Genomic DNA, 19361 nt, shown 5'->3' on the forward strand with positions numbered 1-19361 from the left:
AACTGGAGCAGACTTGGGTAGTCCTTATGGAGACTTAGTGGCGTAGGAAGGGGGGTGCTGTGGGCGTGGGCCGCGCCGTGTGTCATCACTGAGGGGGATGACAAAATGATAAAAATATGTGTTTTAAACACATACTTTTTGCCATTTTGTCCAGTTGGGGATGACAAGAAATTTTCCACACCGGGTACCACCTGACCTTGCTATGCCACTGTGGGTACTGAGATTTTATTGCAGACCCAGGAGATAGAAAAGACCTACTTTTCTGTCCTTTTTCTTTTTTACACTTCCAAGTCTTTTAGTCTTTTGTACACTTCATAGTCTGCAGTCTGATGGTGTCCTGAGATCCACCAGTCATAAGGAGAAAGTAAGGGGGCAGATGCCCCAGGACTCCCTTGCTTGGTGACTACCTCTGGGCGGATTGGAGGCTGGACTCATTCTGCAACCATCATTCTGTTTCTAATAATAAGGAAGGAAGTAGAAACAAATGGACAATGAGCTCTCCCATTATTTGAAGGCACTTGGAATATGCTGGATGTTTGTCTTGTTTTTGTTTTGTGTAATCTAGTTGTTTTTTTTCTTGACCTATGCAACAGAGAGCAATAAAATATTGTGGAATATTTATAGATGTACAGATAGGCTCATGTAATTTATGATAAAGTAATTCAAGGTTGGTTGGGTCATATTCCCGGTGGAAAATATTTCATTGTGGCATGAATGTTTCTTACGTGAATGTATCCTTACGGTGTACCACTTTTCCATTTTGAGACTTGTTTGCCAGATAAGCAGAAGTGCTTGCCGCGTTGGCTTTGTAAATGATGCTGCTGGTTTTGAAGATGGTGCGGACTGGCGGGAGGATCCAAATGAATCTCCCTAGGGATGGGGTGATGGATTCATATTTCCTCAGGCCCTGCAGGAGACAGGCTGCGGCTTGTGGGATGCCCTTAAGGGCTGCCTGCATGAAGTTGCTTTCTGGAAGAAATGTGTTTCCTTTCTTAAGAAGAGAGAGAGTATAATGGCAAGACTTCCTAAACAGAGGGGTGAGAGAGATAGTGAGTGACAGGGTATGCGAAAGGGAGATTACTGTTATAGTAAGCAGAAGGCAAGGAAGGAGTGGGGGATCAAAAGGTGAAGCAGACCGATTGGAAAGCGGAAGTTTACAGTAGTAGGGGTCAAGGTAGTAGGGTGGCAGGAGGGAGTCAAAAGTTAACAGAAGGAGGTTAGAGGATGAGATGGAGGAAGGAAAGTATGAGAAAGTGTGCAGAGTATGAGGGGGCAAACCATTTGGAGGGGAGAAGAAGCTTAGGGGAGAAGGTGGAATAGGGAGCAAGATGAGGTCAGATCTACAAATCTCCCATCGAAAAGTTAAAAATACTCCACTGTTCTAAATGGATCTACAAAGCCAAATGCCATTCCAAGAAGCTGAAAGGATTATTACAGAACCCCATAACCCAGAGTGCACCGTCTCGAAAATTCCAGCCATCAGATACCAACGAGCAGGTTCAGGCAAGTGGCTTGGCAGCAGCTGTTCATGAATCACCAACGTATTAGGATGTGGTAGAAAGTAAAGCACCTAACAGGATGCCTACAACGTTTGAGATTAGCAATGCGTTGGCAGCGACGGGTGGTTTGCCATGCTTTCAGGAAATGAGCACAACAATAGCAGGCACTTTAATCTTGAATCAAGTACTTATGACCCACACAACTGATCTGAGATTAAAGGGTTCACAATGTTCCTACTCAGACTCCTCTCAATACCAAAGACTAAACATAGCTTCTGTGGGCAATTCAGATAAAAGCAGACCGGAATCTCAGGAACTCTGTAACCCCTCCAAAATTTGGGACGCAGGACCCAACCTTGAACTCTGGTTCCCGGTCCTGAGACGGGCCCCTATTCAGAGAGAACTGCCAGCCTGGACAGAGTTGTTAACACCACTGCTGATGAGATCCTACTGGTTATCCCCTCAGGATTAAAGGGTACTGAACTATTTGATCACTACTGCTTGTGCACACTGTTCACTCAATACTCTCTAAAGAACTATGGGGCATATTAGCAATGGCCATATCGCCGCTTTAGCGGCACTTTTTGCCGCTAAAGCGGCGATATTTTTATCGCCCTATTAGCAAGATGTCGCTAACAGCAGATAGCGACAGCTTTTAGGCGATAGCGACCAGTTTGGGGCCTGCTTTGCATGTCAGCGATATTTATCGCTAATGACATGCAAAGTGGGCGTACCCAAACTGCTAGCGACTGAGAGCGGTTGCTAATACAGCTATGGCAAGGCAGGCATACCGATAAAAAAAATCGCTATAATCTAATGCCTGCTAAAAACATGACTTATCTGTTTATCCAATGGGAGGTGGATTTTCAGGTTAAGTGCCCATTGGCGTTAATGCTTGAATATCGCTGGATTTCCAGCGATATTCACGCATTTCGCCACTATCGCTGTATATTTTAGCATAATGGAGAAAAACGTTGCTAATAGCATGTTTTCTCCACTAAAATATCAAGCGATAGGCCCCGATAAAAAACAAATACGCTAAGCGCATTTAGTGATAAATATCGCTATTTCTTGCTAATATGCCCCTACGTTCTTGCAGAATGACTGTGGATGCATTTGTTTGATTATTCTCAGAAATCCAGACCCATAAGCTATAGTTTCTCATTAGACTATAGAAAACCAGCTTAAAAGGCTCATGATTCCAGGAACATACACTGAAAGTCCAGACAGCTTCAGCAAAACAAACTCATATGTCCCCCTAGGGAGATGGCAATCACTGACTTATTAAAAAGAAGCCATTTGCCAACCGTGTGCCCAAACCATTGTGATTGTTCAAAAGACTGAAGGTCACCGTGCACTTCCAGCTTTCTCAAAACATTGTTCATCAGATCCTTAGTGCATCCCAAACCCTGCTCCCAGAGATGGTACCAACAGTCTGTAACATGATGTCTTTGGGCAGGTTCCATACCTGCTTTAGAAACCTTGAAGCCTAGGAGGAGGAGGATTGCACAGACCCGGCCAATGAACAAAGCAGTGAAGTCCATCTGCAAGAAGAAAAAAATGTGTAATTATTATGAATTCAAGCATGCCTTCCTTATCATGCCTGGTTGCAGCTGTGATTAGCGACACTTCATTCAGCTTTCCTCAATTTAAAATAAGAAAAAAAGAAAGTGAGGCACTTAGCAAAAGGGTATATGAAAAAGAAGTGCAGAAACTGGCAAATTCGAGAAGCCTAGTTCATTCAATTCATCACCATAAGGTGGCCAAGAAGACCATTCCATTTGGAATACCTCCTTTCCTGTTTGATCTTAAGGGCCGTTTTGTACAGTTGTTATATTATTTGTGTTAGCCTCTCCAGCCATGTAGGGCCAGTAGGTCACTGGCAGAGGAATGCGCCTGTCAGTAGTCAAAACACAATAAAAATTAACTCAAACTTCAAGTGATTCAGGATGAAATGATTATAAGGAATCAACCAGTAACAATTCACTAAATGAACTTGCCCATTAAGCTTCAATAGTCTTCTCTGTGCTGTTGTTCATGTTGTGCTTCTACTCCTGTTCTTAGGTCTATGAGTGTGTCAGTGTGGCGTTTGTACTGAGAGCGCTTGCTCATTTACACCTATTCTGATTAGAATGATAGCAAAGCCATGGACTGTTGGGGAATTCTTGGGGGTCGGCGAGAGGCGGATGGCATTGGTGCCTCCTTGTGTCGTGTGGTAAATACGCATGTACACAACATGGCAAGGAAGGTAAGTAGGGAGACTCATTGTTTAGTTAAATGTGCCAGAGGCATCATGTATTAAGAAAATGCAAGAGAAAACATACATTTGAAACAATAAGGAAAAATTGGGAACAGTTGTAACAGCACTGTAAGCATTAAATAATTAAGTAACCCGACAAACTTGGTGCACCCAAGTGCTCGTGACACGCAAGGTGGACAGCGAAGGTGACAAGTGAAACAGCGATAGGGGGTGCAAGGTGAGAATGTGACAATGATAAAAAGTACTTGAGGTTCACAAGTAAGAATTTATGCAAACTTTGCACAAAATTAGGCATTTTGGTGAACCAGAGTGTGAGGCGCCAAAAGTTTGTGCTGGGATGTCGATGGTGTTTCAATCCATAACATTTAGGCTCATCATCAGGACAGGGTTACAGATTGAAGGGTGCCCAAGGTGCTAGTGAATTCAGGATCCTTGACCACGGGATGCCTGCCACAGGGTGCAAGGTTTTCCGAAACCGACACTTTTTTTCAATGGGACCCTGTGTCGGTTGTAACTCAGGCAATGGGAGGCTTTCGGAACGGTGTTCGAAAGCATCATAATGGGTCGGTCAGAGCCTCCGACTGTGAGTCGGTCGGAACAGATGCCGACAAGGAGTCAGGAGGTTTAGTGTCCGACCAACATCCTAATCAGGTCCATAGAGTGGGCAGTCAGGCTTTTTCTTTCTACTGTCCATCACCACTAGGAATAGAAGGACAGTAAAACATTTTTTTAAATTACCTCCCAAGATGGTAGAAAAGTCCCAGACTGTTGGGGCCATTAGTCTTAACTTTTCCAAAAACAAACTCCCCCTCTGGAAGTTTGTGTTTTTAGAAACGTAAAAACGTTAAAAAATGTTTTTTATAAGTATCCATCACCAATGACGGACACAGACCAAACTTTTAAATCACTTCCGACAACAGTGAACACTAAATTTGGCAGACGAAGAAAAGACAGGGTGGTGGACATAAAGTCCTCCGCGACCCTGACTGCCTTTACTCCATCCACCAAACGTTAAATATGTTACTTTGCTTCTTTAACTCCCTGGTCAGACTTAGATGAGCAATTAAGAGCTAACCTATTGGTGGTACAGGGTGAGGCTAGCTGAAAAAACCTCTCAATAAACACATTTGCAATAAAGAGGTGAATGCACAGCCATGTGGCAACTCAAAACTTTAATAATATTATCGATCTATCTATCTATCTTTATATCTATCTCTCGATCTACCGAATATAGATATACACCCTCAAATATATATATGGTTTCAAAAATGGAGATATTGCACCAGAAAATACAATGCACCACAGTGCACAATATTTAAGAGATAGGGTGATGAATCAATGTAACAGGGCGCCTGGCTAATGAAACTGTATAATGTTGACAATCATCTATGTTCACAGGGCTCAGAAAACAAAAGGCCCAGTACCCAATATCAGTGCAGTTGCAACAAAGTTAAACAGCAAAGAGGCAGTGTAAGAAAACTTACTATTCACAATAGAGATACTGTAGAAAAGGAGGATACTCTCCTGCCACCAAAAAGGGTTATTTTATAGCGAGTCAGTAACATATGATGTTCGCAACCTTAGTGTTTGTGAACTTGTAATACACAAGATCAAAACAAGCAAACGAGTTACAATGTACCTGCTAACCTGCAAAGAAAAAAATCAGTGAATGCAGGTTCAAGTGAGTGTGATAACTAGGATAACAGGCTGGCGTGCTGGCTTTAAGGTTATTGGGGTTTGGTTACTTAAAACCAGGTGGCCCTAGAGGCTCCAGATCGGTGGCTTCACATCAAGGGGTCAATCTCGATAATAAGAAGGGGCAGTGGCTGTCTGGCTTCCAAGTATGGCTAACTGGCGAGCCAATGGGGAGCTGGACCTCAATCATATCAGGGTCAGTTAAAGAGGACAGAAATATTAAAAGGTGGTACAAGAGAAAGTATTTTTGTCAGGCTGCAGCCTTCTCTGGTCCCTTGTGAGGTGTTCAGAGTTGCACACAGGTCCGGTTTCAGTGAGTTAATATTCCTGAAGTAAAGCGGTTGGGTAGCTGCCACCGTCATCACAGTCGGTGCATCTTAAAAGGCTTGCCCAGAGATACCCTTCTCGGTGAGGAGTTTGGGTGGACGTCTTCCCTCAACTACAAGGAATGACCAAGTGCATCTTTCAAGAGGATGCGCTGTTGGGTTACTTTGTATATTCCATCCAGAAAGTCCCTGAACAAAGAACAGAAGAGGACATAGTGGGGGATCAGTTTTGTCCCCTGTGAGCAGCATCCACCCTCCATACTGCAAATGCCATTCTTACACACTAGGAAAGGTGCTGCAGATACTGGTGGCCAAGTCTAAAGACAGGCTCACCGGCAACATTCATGAAGCTGGCCCGATACTCGGTAGAATGCTAGTAAACTGTTTGGCACTGCCGTAATGTTTTCAAGCATTAATTTTCGCATAAAAATCGACACAAAGTGGTGCCTGCTTCCCCAAGCTTCTGGCTTTAACTTGCACGTGGAGGGCAGAATGTAGATCCCCCAGTTGCAACTATAGAGCCCAGAACCTACAAATATGCTGCCACTACCCAGGGCCTGTGCGCGTGATTCAGGGAGCACCCTTTGAGATTACAAAATGGAGGACCAATGTCTTCCCATTTCACGGAATAGCAAGGGGTGTCCCTGGGGTGCATCAGATCTAGGGATTGAAGGTCCACTAGAGGTTAGTGTCCCCACAAGGTGTGCCAAAAAGTTAATGTAAAATTCAAGTTAAAATGAAGATGAAAGGCTATTTGTAGTAATTATGTAGATTAAGTTTAATCCGGTATAAATTAATCCCATCCATCCAGCAGACAGTGTCAGATGCAACTCACAGTAATGAACAGGAAGATCACCACATGAGTGTTTAACATGAAAGGAGATCTTGCAACAAAAACATAAAGACAGCACAGCTGTGGAAATGGTACTGGATGTTTGCCCTACAGACTACACAGATTAAATTGCAGTTTCTCAAAGTTGTATATCTCATGTGACATGCGCCACCGAGAGCATAGATGTCAGTGGCCTGGCAGCTAGCGTATAGGTATGAGTGGGTTGTTGGATGCGGGTGAGAAGCCCTCCTGAGCAGGAATGTGCTTCTTTGATAATGTCTTACCCAAACAATCTAGTCAGGAACCCGACCAACTACTGGGACTAAGACCACATAGCACATTTCAACCACCTATCAGCCAGAAAACATTAGATCTATTTGAAAATAGAGTCAAACAAGACCTACTCCACATCAAACATGGTAAGAAACAGAAGAAGAACATCACGCAAAAAGACAATGACACCCTAAAAAAAAAATATCGAAAAATGAGCAGATTAGATGTATGAAAGCTGATAAGGGGGGAGCACTGGTTATTATGGACCAAAGCATGTACGATACGAAGGTCATGGAACACATCACCGACATGAACATGTATATGAAACTGGATAACAATCCCACCACAGAATTCATGAAAACACTAAAAACCATTTTGGAGAAAGCACATGAACAGGGAATCATCAATGATAGAACCAAGAACTTCTTAACCAAATCTAATCCCAAGAGCCCAACACTCAGAATGGTACCGAAAATTCATAAAAACCTAATGGACCCACCAATGAGACCAATAGTCTCTACATGCGGCAGCATTCATGAACCAATTGGACAACTGTTAGATAAATACCTTCAACCCGCAGTACAATCTATGAGGACATACACCAAAGATAGCACCGACTTCATCTCCAAACTCAACAACCTCAACATCAACCCGGAAGATAAACTAATCTTATGTACAGCAGATGTACGTTCATTGTATACATCAATACCACATTCCCTAGGCATTGAGGCAATCGAAAAGACTCTATTAGAGTCTACCATAGAACCACAATTCCAAACATTCTTGATGGAACTCATGTTATTTACTCTGTACCAAAGCTACTTCAAACACCAAGACACTTGGTACCTTCAACTAGTGGGCATGGCCATGGGCAATTCAGCGGCGCCCGTATACGCTAATCTTTTCATGCAACAATTTGAAGAAACGCACATTTTCTCTAAAGATGAATGGACTGACAATCTACTACTACTTACAAGATACATAGACAACATTTTTATCGTCTGGAAAGACACCAAAGAAAAATTACATAATCTTCTGACTGAATTCAATCTAATTGACGAACGTATCCAACTCACTTGGGAAATATCGGAAAACAGTGTCAACTTTTTGGATGTTAAAGTGTCAGTCAACCAGCAAAGTTTTGAAACAGACTTATTCACCAAAACTACAGACAGGAATAACCTCCTTCACTACACCAATTTCCATGAACCCAACCTGAAAAAACACCTCCCATTTTCCCAAATGGCGCGAGCAAAAAGAATCACTTCGGACCCTGTCAAATCCACACAAAGGGTAGAAGAAGTTGGCCGCAAATTCCACAACAGAGGATACCCATCAGAAATCATTGAAGAATCTACTAAAAAGATCTCGAATACTGAAAGACTGAAACTATTGCAACCAAGCCCAAAGAAACAACAAACCCGCATTGTGGCAGTATCCAAATACTCAACAGCGAGCACAAAATTCAAAAAGATAATCAACCAACACTGGCCATTACTAAACCTGGAACCTGATTTTAACCAAATTTTTGAGGAACCCCCTCTCTTTGCATTCACCAGAGCACGAAACATAGGAGAACTAGTACAATACAAGCACATGTCCACGATCAAATACACTGGAACCAAACCATGCCTAAATTGCGGCAATTGCAATAGCATCATAAGAGGAAACGCAATTAACCATCCCATGAAAGGGAACACAATAAAGTTACAAGTTAATGCTACATGCGACTCAAGTAATCTCATCTACGCTTTGAAGTGTCCATGTGGAAAACTCTACGTTGGCAAAACAGAACGGAAAATCAAAACAAGACTGATAGAACATAAGTCCAACATCCGATTGAAAAACACCAAGTCGTCAATAGCCACCCATTTCCTTGAACAACAACATAATATTTCCCAATTGAAATTCATCATACTAGAAATGATCGAGAAAATTGAAGGCAGAGACAATACCAAATACCTCCTTCAACGTGAAAATACCTGGATTCATAGACTCTCTTCGCAAAAGCCATTCGGGCTGAATGATAGAATCGAACTCTCGTGCTACCTGTAAATACCGTTACTGGGGCGACATAAGTGATACCTGTGTGTGTATAATGAGAAGTGGGATTTCCCACATAACCTCCTTGTATGTTGTAATTTCCAACTTTGCACTTCGTTAACAGTTCATCATTTTTTATTTACACTTTTATTATTTTTTATCTTTTAATTTCACCACGTTTCATCACCCAGTTCTTAACTGCTTCTTTACTACAATTCTCCTACCATCAACCACGCTTGGTTCCCTTCACCCCATAGCGCTACCCACACCCTCTTGGAAAACAGACTCCAGAACACTTCCCCGGTTTAAACTTTTTTCACTTTCCATATCACGTGACCGCCATAACCCCTGACGATCTTACGCGGCAGTAGACGTCCCTGTCCTGACCGACGCTGAACCTTGGAAGTCTCTCGACTCACGACACACCTTTGCACCAGGTCAGTTTGTAGATTACGCGGCAGTCACACTGCCCTCCGAGCTTTCTGAATTCACTCGTACTTTATTTCCTATCCGTGACCCATACTTCCTCTTATTGCAGATTTCCGACGTACCCGATACCTGACACACGTAAGCGTTACACCATTATCGTTCTCACCATCCTCACGGGTTTAGGTTAGTTCATGGTGACCCATTAACTTCGTTTGCACACCCCTTCCCCATCACTCGTAGCTTCCCCAGCACCTTACTCTGATTCACTTCCAGCATTCTCATTACACTTTATCTGATCTTACCTTTTCAGTATCCTTTCCCTGATGAAGGGGCAATGACGCCCCGAAATGCATTGGACTCATACAAAGGAAAAGCGTTGTTAATTTGAAATGTCATATAAATCATGAAGATCATGAGAAAAATGAAAAATCGATAAATGAACAAAGTTGCTGAATAAAAGCCACTTCTACAAAAACGAAAAAAACTGTGTTTGGAACCTCTGTCACATAAGAGGAATAGTGTGTGCGCCACAGGATGGGATCAGTGACCCACTGACCCCACTACTTTTTCGATTGTTTATCTAAGTCGCGGGACACGCGACTGAACTGGGGCAGCACCCAAAAACATATAATTAACCTATGGTGAACACTGCTGTGCATCTGTACCCACAAACTAAGTGAGAATTGGTCAGTTTTAGATTGGCCGCAGAGAGAATAAGCACCGAGCCCAGCGCTAACCACTAGCAGGTGATACCTTGGAGTTGATACTCCTTTCAACATTGCGCAAGACAGAATGCCACCACACTTGGTAGACATGGAGGACTGTAGAAGGAAAACAACGTTCTCCCCCTGAGCCCTGTGCCAATGACCCTTGGAGGAAAACAGTGACTGGACAAAAATTAGAGGACACCTTAGGGGCCACTAACCCTGCATGCGAGCCAGTCACATAATTAATGTCCAAATTAAGTGCTGATCCATGTGTCTGTGGTCCATCAGACACCAGTGTAGATGCCCAAGCTTTAGGCACCACAGATAACTCATTCTCCATGTCGTTCTCCTGCAAAAGAGACTAGAGGGAGCATTCTCTCATTGTGACCAACCGCCCGGCAATGCCTCTTCCACCAGAGTGTTCCTGTATTACCTCACTGGTGCACACCGAGCTTGGAATGCTGTAAGAGATAGATACCTTGAGCAGCCCAGAGAGAAGGACTCTGTGTTAGAGTGATGTGAGGTCCTTATCTATTATTTAGAACTATTTGGTTATATGATACACATATCATGGGGTCTCTGGTCATTTGGCATGGGAGGATGAAACAAAACCACAAAGGGCACATTTTCATGTATTGACTGGACTTGTAGCCCTGTGCTATATAACCCAACGCTCAGAACAAATGGCCAACCCCTGTTGTGCTACTGCAGGTTGCATTACTTCCGATACTCTCCTGATACGGCCAAGGAAATAAACTCAGCTCATGGCCCTCATTTAAATTGAGAGGAGCAATAGGTACCTGGGATTACAATGAGCTATGTAAGACCGTTTATATAACGTGCGCCACAAACTAAAATGGGTCCTGGACCCACAAATACTAAGAATTTTTCTGACTAAACCTGTAGGTACTCACTTTATTGACATCAACACGATGAACGGCTAATTCGACTGAACTCTTAGAGCTAGCTCAATCCTTGTGTGCCTCCTCAAAGTGTTCCATGGTCCTCATAGGCTTCAACATCTAGACTGATGCCACTCTGAACTCTTATGGTGCACTAGGTTTCGCATGAACCTCTTTCACTAGGTTTCTTTCACCTCCTGTTAGCAAGGCCGAAGGGATGCAGTAGAGGTCAAGTGCTAGCACCCTGTGGCTGCGACGGTCAGTCTCCACAGGATTTGCTGCATTTTATGTTTATATGTAAGTTTTATGTAGTCCCTCGAAGGCACTTTTGTGGTTCCAATATTAAAGAAGATGGATTTTACTCAAGCTCGCCTCACCTTTTTGTACTTTCAGTTGTTGAAAGAGGACTGTTTACCCTTCATTGTGGGATATCTATAATCCACTGTGAAAACCAGGGCTTGTTTGGATGTTTGACTAATGTATGCATCATTGAGATTTTATTAAGATGTGAAGTCTCAGACTACATTATATGGTTAAATCCTCAAAAAAGTGATGATTTTTATGGCACATTGCAGTGTGATTATAGATGAAATTGGGAGGTTGTGTAAGTTATTTCATTTTTAACTTGTATTTGTAATGATTTATGTTTTTTATGTAATTGAATGTTGGTAAGTTTTATGGTTCTCCTCTGTGAAACCAAATAAAGTTTACTTTGACTATGTAAATGTAACCCACAGTGGGTTTCCCGGCGCTTGCTTAGGGAACCCGTCCTGGTATTCCCCTGTGAGATAGCAGGGTATCCACAAGGTGAAAGTCAGGCATCCCACCGCGAGGGGCCGTTGTGGAGATTAAGCAAGCTATTGCCCAGAGTCGCAGAGTGTGAACCCGTGAGTCGAGGAGGCACCGGGGCGAGAATTATCAAGTCCGTGGAATTTTTAGCCCAAGACCCGCCGAGGCGGGGAATTGAACCCTGGTCCAGGACCGATCTCAGCTTCCGGGTCTGCTGCCTCTAACCCCTGAGCCACACTTCTCCACTGTGACATCAACACGATGAACGACTAATTCGTCTGAACTCTTGGAGCTAGCTCAGTCCTTGTGTGCCTCCTCAAAGTGTTCCATGGTCCTCATAGGCTTCAATATCTGGACTGATGCCACTCTGAACTCTTCTGGTGCATAAAATGAAGTGGCCAAAAAGGGTAAGCTGGGCTCCTCCAAATGACTGTTTCAGCAAAGCACTAATCTAGTCATAGTGTGGACTGAATATTTTCTCAAATCCAGAATCTGACCATTACTGACTTGCAACCATTTCCGGGCTCAGACCCATATCGTCTCATAGTGCCTAATGAGAATTTGAATCCTGAAAAACTTCCTTAGCCCCTAATCTTGCATCAGAAGCCTAAAATATATCAAGACTACAGGCATGCTTTCTGCTCTTGCTGACAAGCCATACCTTCTCTTGGAAGCCCATCTAAAGTCTTCAAACACATTCCAATAAACACCAGCGCTGGAGGGGCTAAAATGAAGTTAAATGTGATAAGTACGCATACAACAAAAGCTCTGACTCTTAAAATGAAAAGGTAGATCTCTGCACACACTCTGACTCTTTAAATGAAAAGTGCCAAGAAATGTACTGAAAAAAGCCTTGACACCCCTCAGACAGAATGACTTCCAGTATCAACTAAAGGGATTACAAAGCAGCCATTGTCAAATAATAAAAACCATTCTTGCAATCTCGTATTGTAAAAGTTGATAACTCCTGTCTCCTCCTTCCCTGCGACTACATGGAATGATCACAAATACCTCCCTTAATTTAAAAGTATCATCATAACAGGACACAAGTGTCATCCTCTCCTTCTTTAATGACAAAACCACCAAACTCCACTGAAACAAGACACTTGCTTCCTGTCCTAAAAAAGCACCCATCCTGTCTCAGATCTAGGCACCTTCTGGGACATTTTCAGTGAAGTAACTGAGAACTTCATTGAGAAAATCATCAACAAACTCAAAGCTGTCCCCACTCCTTCTTACACCTGCAATCCTTAAACCATTAAACTTGGACCGTCTGCTCTAATGCACATCACTATAAGGTTTGTTGGTGTGTTCCTGCTTCCCAGAGACACTCCAGCCAAACTTACCATACTAAAATTACACATCTACCCAAGAAACCTGCTGCTAGTTTGTATATTGTGCTTATTTCAGGGGTCTCTTGCCACCTCCCTCACGGTCCTGGTCTTCAGCTGCCTTAATTAAGAGAAGGAGGAGACAGTCGATCAGTCACTGTTTTCTGTCCTGCAAAGTCACGGAAACACAAAAACAACCAATATAGTGATGCTGAGCCAGTCAGTGCATTGGCAGCCCTTCTTCGATTTCCACAACACATTAATGGGATTATAAGGACTGTTGCACACGCTCCCAGATGGTATGCTTGCTGCTTCCCATCCAGGATGACTGTAGGGCTGACGGACGGGGCAGTACATGTAAGAGGTGGTTGGTAGTGTTGCACCCGCTGCTGGTAAGTGGTCAAAAAGTGAGGCATGTGAAGCCTTTCTCCTGGCATACACCCCCTCCTAGTACTAACTTCAAGGAAAAAGTTTGGTGAGCGCACTAATACTTTCCACAAATGAAGCACTCCCTGCCGCTGCCACAAAGCTGGTGGCCTACTGTAGACAAATTTTTGGACCTCCCATCCTTACTAAAATCATTGAAGGAGACGTCACCTCAGAACTCTTACAAGGAAGAGAATAATAACCACTCAGTGACTTTCAGACCTTGGGGGGACACCAAAACTGATGACTGAACATCAGAGAAGAGCTACTGTTCACAGGTGTTACCGGCAGCAATCGACAGAGTTGTCGACAGGATCCCCCTCGCCCTATTGGGATAACCGATAAGGCTGAGAGGTGCCGCTCTCCGATGATCCAGATCGATCCTTGCTAACCATGCAAATCTGGAGGAACTTGGCCCACGCTGCCATCGCAAATCACCCACTACAACTCTGGTGTCCCCCACGGATCACCTCTTTCACCTTTTCTATTTACACAACTACCCATGCAGCACTCCTCAATGGCTAAAATATGGGCCAACATGTATATCCTGGAAATACCTAAATACACAACAAAATCCCTAAAGAACCAGAAAACAAATGTGAAGTCCTCCACTGACTCCAACATGTGCAAACATGAATGGTGAACATGGCCGGCTTGACCAGCCGGGCAAGCGGGCAATCCCCCGGGAGTCTGGAGCCGCAGGAGCCTAGTGTTGACACTTGGAGGCCATTGTTTGCTTCCAGGAGTGGTTGTGCACTTTACACGATCCCGGCGGCAACTGGACAGAGTTGCTATGGTTTCAGCGCGCATTAGCACGTCTGCACATGGGAGCTGAATTTATAATTTTTGCCAGGGCTGTTTTAAGGTCCCAGCCCTGCCTTGATGATGAACAATTGGTTATGCCTTAGTGGCACAAAAACCCCTGCGTGTCTGACCGCTATCACAGGCAACTCTCTAGGTCCCCCACACCCCAAATCCGTCACAAACCTGAGTTATTTTTTAATAGTGAATTTTCCATTTAGGTCAATTTCGTTAGAGTTTGTTCTTATAATTCCGTCACCTCCGCCATGTACTCCTAGTACAAACTCAAGACTGGGTTTCTCATTCACAACCCACCTCTCTAAACTGTTTATGCCACACTGCTCAACCAGACAGCTACGGTTAGCTTTCCAACACCATTTAAAAAAAAATATTTATATAGCGCGAACTCGACCCGAAGGTATTGGAGCGCTTTACATGAGCACCATATTTACATTACACAGTCGGGCACGGGGAGATGAAGTGATTTGCCCAGAATCACAAGATGTGGATGCGACCCGGGGCTCGAACCCTGGTTTCCCCTTTCTGTTTCTTATGTTTTCTGTAGTTTCCATTGGTCACCATAAGTGCTTTACAAAAATCAATGAAATAACATAAAATTCACCCTTAGTGGAGGGTGGCAGCCAGCAGAAAAAGTTCACCCTCCCACTATTCCGAATTGGGCCACCTGCCCTCCAGACCTATTATGCTGCAGAAACCCATCGCTGCCAAGCAGCCTTATGCTAACTGAAACGCATTTAGAGAGCCCTGGCTTTCAGCCAGCAGCATTTGCTTGGTATGATAATCGCGCTCATATCGGAAACTCCTCTCCAGTCCCCAGAATCCAGAGGATGCTAGCTGAAGACGTCACACATGATATGAGGTATTTTCAGCGCCTGGATACCCTCACGGATGACAAGCAGCGCTCTACAAACCCACCTTACATTTCATTAGATGCAGAACATCGGTCTCTATTGCCTTCCTTGGGACCACCCAGCACAGATCACTTCACTTCAGAAGGTTGGGGACTCAGACGGCTGTGAGGTATGGGATTAAACATCTGTACTGCCTACAGTCTCTGAGCCGGGGAACTCCGTAGAACATCCATGAACAAAAATAGTTTTTCCAAGCCAAGGAAGCCTCATCTGTGGGAATAAATACAGCCTCGGCGAAAGCGACCCGCCTAGATACTGACATGAACCCCCCTGAGACGAGCTGTAGACTTCACGTACCTCCGCCGACCCCGATCTTTGCTCATCTGGAAAGCTCTCTCCTACGTCATACGTCAAAATGAAGAACCGAGCTCGTTCGGGCTCCCGCTTCCTGGATAGATTCGAAGTGAAACCGAATGAGTCATCTGCCTGCAAACAGGAAAGGCAGAAGGCATTCTGCATTCGCCTTAAGAAAGCAGACATCTTAAAAAGAGTGTATAATGTTCAAACCATATTTATTTTACTGAGGAACTTAATATTATGAAAACTACCAAAAATGAAAAGTTTTAAAGCAAACTCGGATGTGACCAATATGAAATCTAATGTGTCAAATGGTGAACTAGGCGCAATTCAACCACGTTTTATATATCACTTATGCTTTCTGCTAAGGTAGCTTACAGCGCCTGGATACCTTGAGGGGTGATTAGCGCTATACAAAACAATAACATACATGCGACTTAAATGTCCCTGCCGAGAGCTGTGTATGATCTGCAGGACAAAGGTTTGAATCCCAGCAGGATCGACAAGTCTTTCATCCTTCCTAGGTTGGTAATAAGCATACAACTTTTACTTGAGTGACCGTAGCTTTAATTGTAACTAACATGGTACCTGTGAATCAGAAACACAAATTAGCATTATCTTTTATACCTAATTTAAGTCTGCTAATTTGGTTTCTTGACAAGCCTTCCAGGGATTTTTAATGCACATTTAAACTCCAGGAGTAGAACTCTCAGAATTATGCAATTTACCTGCATACATACGGATAAAAAAAACACACACACCAGCCCACTTCATAGCAGCACAGCACACCTGAGCCTGGGAAGCTTGGCAGGGCATGTATGTATTGTATTGTAATTGCATGCTTATAGCGCTTATCACCCCTGACGAGACCTCGAAGTGCTTTTTGGTGAGTAACACGCTACTCTGAAACCCAAAAAGGATTAGTGGTGAGTTAGTATAGGGAAATATGAAACTAATTTGAGCGGTGGACATGTGAGTGTGATTTGGGTTGAAAAGGATAGTTGAGGGCTAGAAGAGGGAGGGTTTTTTATTTAGGGGCGCTTTTTAACTATGATGAGACATGAAAGTGCTTATCGTGGGGTAGCACACTACTTTGGAATACTAATTGGATTAGTGGTGGATTAGTATAGGGTAATATGAAATTATTTGAGCGGTGGATAAGTGAGTGTTAGTTGGATTGAAAAGGCTAGTAGAGGGATAGAAGAGGGAAGGGTCTAGAAACAGTTTATTTGGAGATCATAGCAGCAGGAGCAGGTTTAGGATGAGTGGGGGGGAGTCAGAGGGAAGGGTTTAGAAAGGCTTGTTTGGGAAATCTGAATAACAAAACAGGTTTGAGGTGATACAAGGGAGGGGCAGAGGAGGGACAAGTCTAGAAATTGTTATCATGGTAATGGAAGAGTAGACTAGGAAAGGTTATTATGGGGGCTCATAGTAGTCCGAGAGTGGAGATAGAGGATTTATTGAGAGATGTATAGAGTGAGAAATAGGGTAGTGCATTGGAGAGAGTACCTTTTGGTAAATGACAAACCTACTTGGGTGGTGGTTGTGGGAGTTAGAGCCTCCTCGATTGTTTTGTAGAACATTTTGTAACGATGGGGAGTTCCCAAAGCGCCCAGTTGCAAAATCAGCCTACTGGTACCTGGCCATTAATTTGCAATACGCTCTTCGCAGACAGGGAGTGTAAAAAAAAACATTTGCACCTCAACCAATTGTTCTGCTATTCAGAACTAATCAACCGACGCCCCACAGTTAACACATGGTCAACTTGCTGAGATCGTAATGATGTCCAGCGCCCTTCATTGAAATTGTGAAAAAAAGCTACAGATTGGTAGACTGTCACACATGTGTCAGCGGATAGCAGTGATCAGAGCCGGACTGGCTACCGGGCAGTTGTGTGTGCTGCCGAGCTGGGGGCTAATTTCTCTGTGGTGTGGGCTTATTTCGTTGATGGGGACCTGCGTGCGCTTTGGAATAAAAAAAGCAAAACGAATTTCGTTTTGCACACACAGGTCCCCATCAACGAAATCATCCCCCTGCTCGGCAGCACACACAACTGCCCGGTAGCCAGTCCGGCCCTGGCAGAGATAAACAAGAGATGGGCAGAAATACTGTCACACGTGTCATGGTGTCTAGGGATAGCAGTGATAACCATCATGCATGGAAAGACAGCCCATCACACGTGTCAGCATGTCTAGGGATAGCAGTGGTAGACCACAGATGGGCACCATGTCTAACTATTGACTTTAATATTCACTACATATGCATATATCAATAGTGACATTACAATATTAATATATAGGGACTATCGTACAGCATGTACAAGGAAAATATAGGTCTTTCCAATTTGTTGGCTGTTTCGGGACGATACAAGTAAGAATAGTATCGAGTACCAGATGCAAAGACTGGCATTGATGTTACTTACCCTAGTGGTTCAGAGTTAATTGTTCCTCTGCTGAACATTCGCGACGCAGACCAAGGATTCTGGGACCCATGTAGCGTACTCGCTGAAACATGCCAAGCTGTGAGAATCAGGTAAGTCCACATATTGGTGTACCGAACCAGAAGCAGGCAACATTTACAACATGGGTTTCTTTTACATTTGTTACAGCAACTATATTTAGCTCACAGGAGAAGATGGCCATCCTCCACTTAAATGGGACAAATACAACTGTGATTGAGATGTATCAGACACACCAATAATTTAGGACTTAGGACCATAAGTCCCGCGACACGGGTGAGAAATGTTTTGATTCAATCAATCAATTTTTTCAATCAAGGTTTTGTAGCGCACACTACTTACCAGTTAGGGTCTCAAGGCGCTGAGGAGTGGGTGTGAGCAGCTCCGTTGGGGTCATTCAAGAGCTAGGTCATGAGGTCTCTCCTGGATTGGTGCAGTGTCAGGCTTCGCCCATGGTGGAGTAGGAGATTGTTCCAGGTCTTGGCAAGTAGGAGAAGGAGCTTCCATCCGCTCTGGTCCTGTAGAAGCGTGGGATGGTGGCTAGGGAGAGGTCGGCTGAGCGGATGTTTATCTTGGGGGCATGGAAGGAGAGGAGATTGTTGAGGTATTGAGGTCCGATGTTGTGGAGGGCCTTGTAAGTGTGCGTGAGCAGCTTGAACATTAGTCTTTTTTCGACGGGGTGCCAGTGGAGGTCACAGAGGTGGTGGGTGATGTGGTTGTGCCGTGGGATATTGAGGATTAGTCTGGCTGCGCCATTCTTGACGTTCTGGAGTTTGCGGAGTAGATTTTTGTTGACTCCGGCATAGAGAGCGTTGTGGTGTCCAGTCTACTAGTGATGAGGGCGTGAGCGACCATTTTACTGAAGTTGGAGGGGATCCACTTGAATGTTTTACATAGTATGCTGAGGGTGTTGAAGCATGCGGAGGAGAAACCATTGATCTTACGATTCATAGTGAGTGATGAGTCCAGTATGATGCCGAGGTTATGTCTATGGTCTGTCGGGGTAGGTGGGTTTCCAAGGGTGGGGGGACACCAGGTGTGATTCCATGCGGAGGGGGTGAAGCCGAGGATGAGGACTTCTGTTTTCTCTGAGTTGAGTTTTAGGCGGTTGTTTCCTTATCTAGGTTGCAACGGCTTCCATCCCTTCTTGGAAGTTGTGCCAGGGGATGTTGTTTTCCTTGGCAGGGGAGAGGATGAGCTGGGTGTCATCAGCGTAGGAGATGATGTTGAGCCCATGGTTTCTAACGATGGTTGATAGGGGGGCCATATAGATGTTGAAGAGGGTGGGGCTGATGGAGGATCCTTGAGGTACTCCGCATGTGATCTCTGTCAGTTCTGAGATGAAGGGTGGGAGTCTTATT

General features: G+C 44.1%; 1 protein-coding gene across 3 annotated transcripts in view; it reads right to left on the reverse strand.

The window, feature by feature from the left end:
* The window catches only part of LOC144756226 (butyrophilin subfamily 2 member A1-like), a 129906-nt gene extending 114262 nt beyond the window's left edge, over positions 1-15644 (reverse strand). For 2 of the 3 annotated variants that reach the window (XM_078645845.1, XM_078645844.1), the window contains exons 1-2: positions 15543-15644; positions 2968-3043 (exon numbers count right to left, since the gene is read on the reverse strand). In XM_078645845.1, coding sequence (XP_078501971.1) covers positions 2968-3043 — 76 coding nt within the window. In that variant the 5' untranslated portion in view covers positions 15543-15644. Of the gene's footprint in view, positions 1-2967; positions 3044-15249 lie in introns of all 3 variants that reach the window. The other variant, XM_078645843.1, reaches the window with a different exon arrangement.
* Between the last annotated feature and the right edge of the window lie 3717 nt (positions 15645-19361).

The sequence above is a fragment of the Lissotriton helveticus genome, chromosome 5_1, assembly GCF_964261635.1.
Source record: "Lissotriton helveticus chromosome 5_1, aLisHel1.1, whole genome shotgun sequence".
NCBI classification, from domain to species: Eukaryota; Metazoa; Chordata; class Amphibia; order Caudata; family Salamandridae; genus Lissotriton; species Lissotriton helveticus.